At 42.8% G+C, this 2,004-nt stretch overlaps 1 protein-coding gene across 1 annotated transcript in view; it reads right to left on the bottom strand.

The window, feature by feature from the left end:
• Positions 1-2,004, bottom strand: part of LOC106530000 (trans-1,2-dihydrobenzene-1,2-diol dehydrogenase) — a 7,874-nt gene that overhangs the window by 2,746 nt on the left and 3,124 nt on the right. The window contains exons 2-4 of the mRNA XM_014025546.1: positions 1,202-1,313; positions 869-1,032; positions 526-778 (exon numbers count right to left, since the gene is read on the bottom strand). Of these exons, the coding sequence (XP_013881000.1) occupies positions 526-778; positions 869-1,032; positions 1,202-1,313 (529 nt within the window). The remainder of the gene's footprint in view (positions 1-525; positions 779-868; positions 1,033-1,201; positions 1,314-2,004) is intronic.

Below are 2,004 nucleotides of genomic sequence, written 5' to 3'. Positions count from 1 at the left end.
TTTGACGCCGCCACCGCAGTTTGTCCTTCATGAGCCTTCGTAGACAAGATGGAGGTGCAAGATGGCGGCTGCCTGCAATGGCGACCCGCGACCATGGAGATATAAACAGCTTTTTATAAGGTAAAAATAATAAAACAAGGTCTTTGCAATGATTAGACATGTTTTTTTTATTATTGTCATTAGTGATTAACTCAATTTCAGCTAAAAGAATTGACAAAATCCTACACACTGTGCCTTTAAAGAGAAAATTATTCTTTGCCCTATAGACAAGTTTCAAACCAAGAGTTGGACCTTAGTTAGTATCTGAAGTTCATTAAATGTTTTTATCAGCAGTTCATCTTCTTTAAAGGGACTAAACGTGTTACTGTGTAGTTTGGTGTCACTGTGAGCACTAAGCTGACTTTTATACGTAAGAGCTGCCAGAGGAGCTCAGACAGAAGATTGTAGATGTTCGTGTTAGAAGTAAAGGTTTCAACACAATCTCCAAGCCCACCTTCTGAGGCAACATGAGAGAAGATTTATTACCTGTCTCCAGGCAGACACCTGCAGCTTGGACGCTCTCTGGCTTCTCTCCGTTGTACACCATGCAGATGAACTGCAGGCAGTAGATGCCAAGATCCAGCAACGCTCCTCCGCCGAGCTCCTTCGTGGTGGCTCTAGGCACATGCATCAGCGGTACGCCAAACTCAGACCTGACCATCTTCACGTCGCCCAGCTCCCCCTGATCGAGCAGCCTTCTGATCTCCACAGAGACCGGGAAAAAGCGGGTCCAGACCGCCTGAGAGAACACGAGATGCAGGAACTTGCTCTAGTTAGATTTAGAGATTCTGGTTCTGTGGGACTTCACTTCAGTCGGCTCCATCTTTACCTCCATGAAGAAGACGTTGTTCCTCTTGGCAGCTTCCAGGATCTCTTTCACCTCCCTGGTGTTCATGGCCAGAGGCTTCTCACACAGCACGTTCTTCTTGGCATTGGTAAAGAGCAGACTAGTCTTCAGGTGGTACGGGTGGATAACGCCGATGTACACTACGTCTGCTCGCACATAAAGACAGAAACTGAGGTGAAACTTAAGGACAGACCTAATATTGTCTTATAAAACAGTCAAAGTCAGTGGAATTAAAATTTTATTTATAAAGTTGATAGATTTTAATTTTTTGGTTTCAAACGACCAGACAAAACAACCTGATCCACAGACTCTGACCTATGTCTGGATCTCTGGCCAGCTCCTCGTAGCTGCCATATGCTTTAGGGATGCTGTGTTTGCTGGCAAACCCCTGAGCATCCTCCAACTTCCGAGCTGCAACAGCCACAACCTGAGAAAACAGATGAGTTACTGAACCTCAACCTTATTGCACATTATCACATATCCTGGCTGCAACATTCTGTTCTTTTAAGACTTCTTAAAAAGTGCCATTAAGGAGATCCCAGAATCAGAATACTTTATTGGTTCCTGTGGTAAATTGCAGTTATTAAAGCTGCAACTCTTCAAATAAAAAATCATTAGAATTAGTGAATAAAAGAGAAGCACACTAGAATAAAATAATTACACTTATGGACATATAAACAGTGATTTGGTATAACAGAATATATAAATATATTGCACATCATTTTAAAATTGTCCCAGATTATTTCCTGATGCATCTCAGTAATCCAGGTAGAAAAAAATCAAAAAGAAAAATAATAAGTAGGTCCTCTGGATGGGTTCTTCTTTAGTGAAACGTTTCGTCTCTCCTCCAAGAGACTTCTTCAGTCTGATGAGTTTCAGGTGAACTCAGCCTTTTAAGCACTGCCTCCACATGGACAAACAGGTTAGTCAGAAGCAAAAGAGGACCATCGCCTAACAATAGGCTTGATTAGCCTATTGGAGGACATGGAGGAGGCAACAAGTACATGGAGGAGGTGGAAAAGAGAGCTGTGATGTCCTTTACAGGGACACCACCAAGCCATTGGTTCAGGTATGTTGATGACACCTGGGTTACAATTAAAGCCCAGGAAGTCCAACAT

This window comes from Austrofundulus limnaeus, unplaced genomic scaffold (genome assembly GCF_001266775.1).
Source record: "Austrofundulus limnaeus strain Quisiro unplaced genomic scaffold, Austrofundulus_limnaeus-1.0 Scaffold483, whole genome shotgun sequence".
Taxonomy (NCBI): Eukaryota; Metazoa; Chordata; class Actinopteri; order Cyprinodontiformes; family Rivulidae; genus Austrofundulus; species Austrofundulus limnaeus.
Note: the sequence above shows the minus strand (reverse complement) of the source record. Positions and strands in the feature narration are given on the sequence as shown.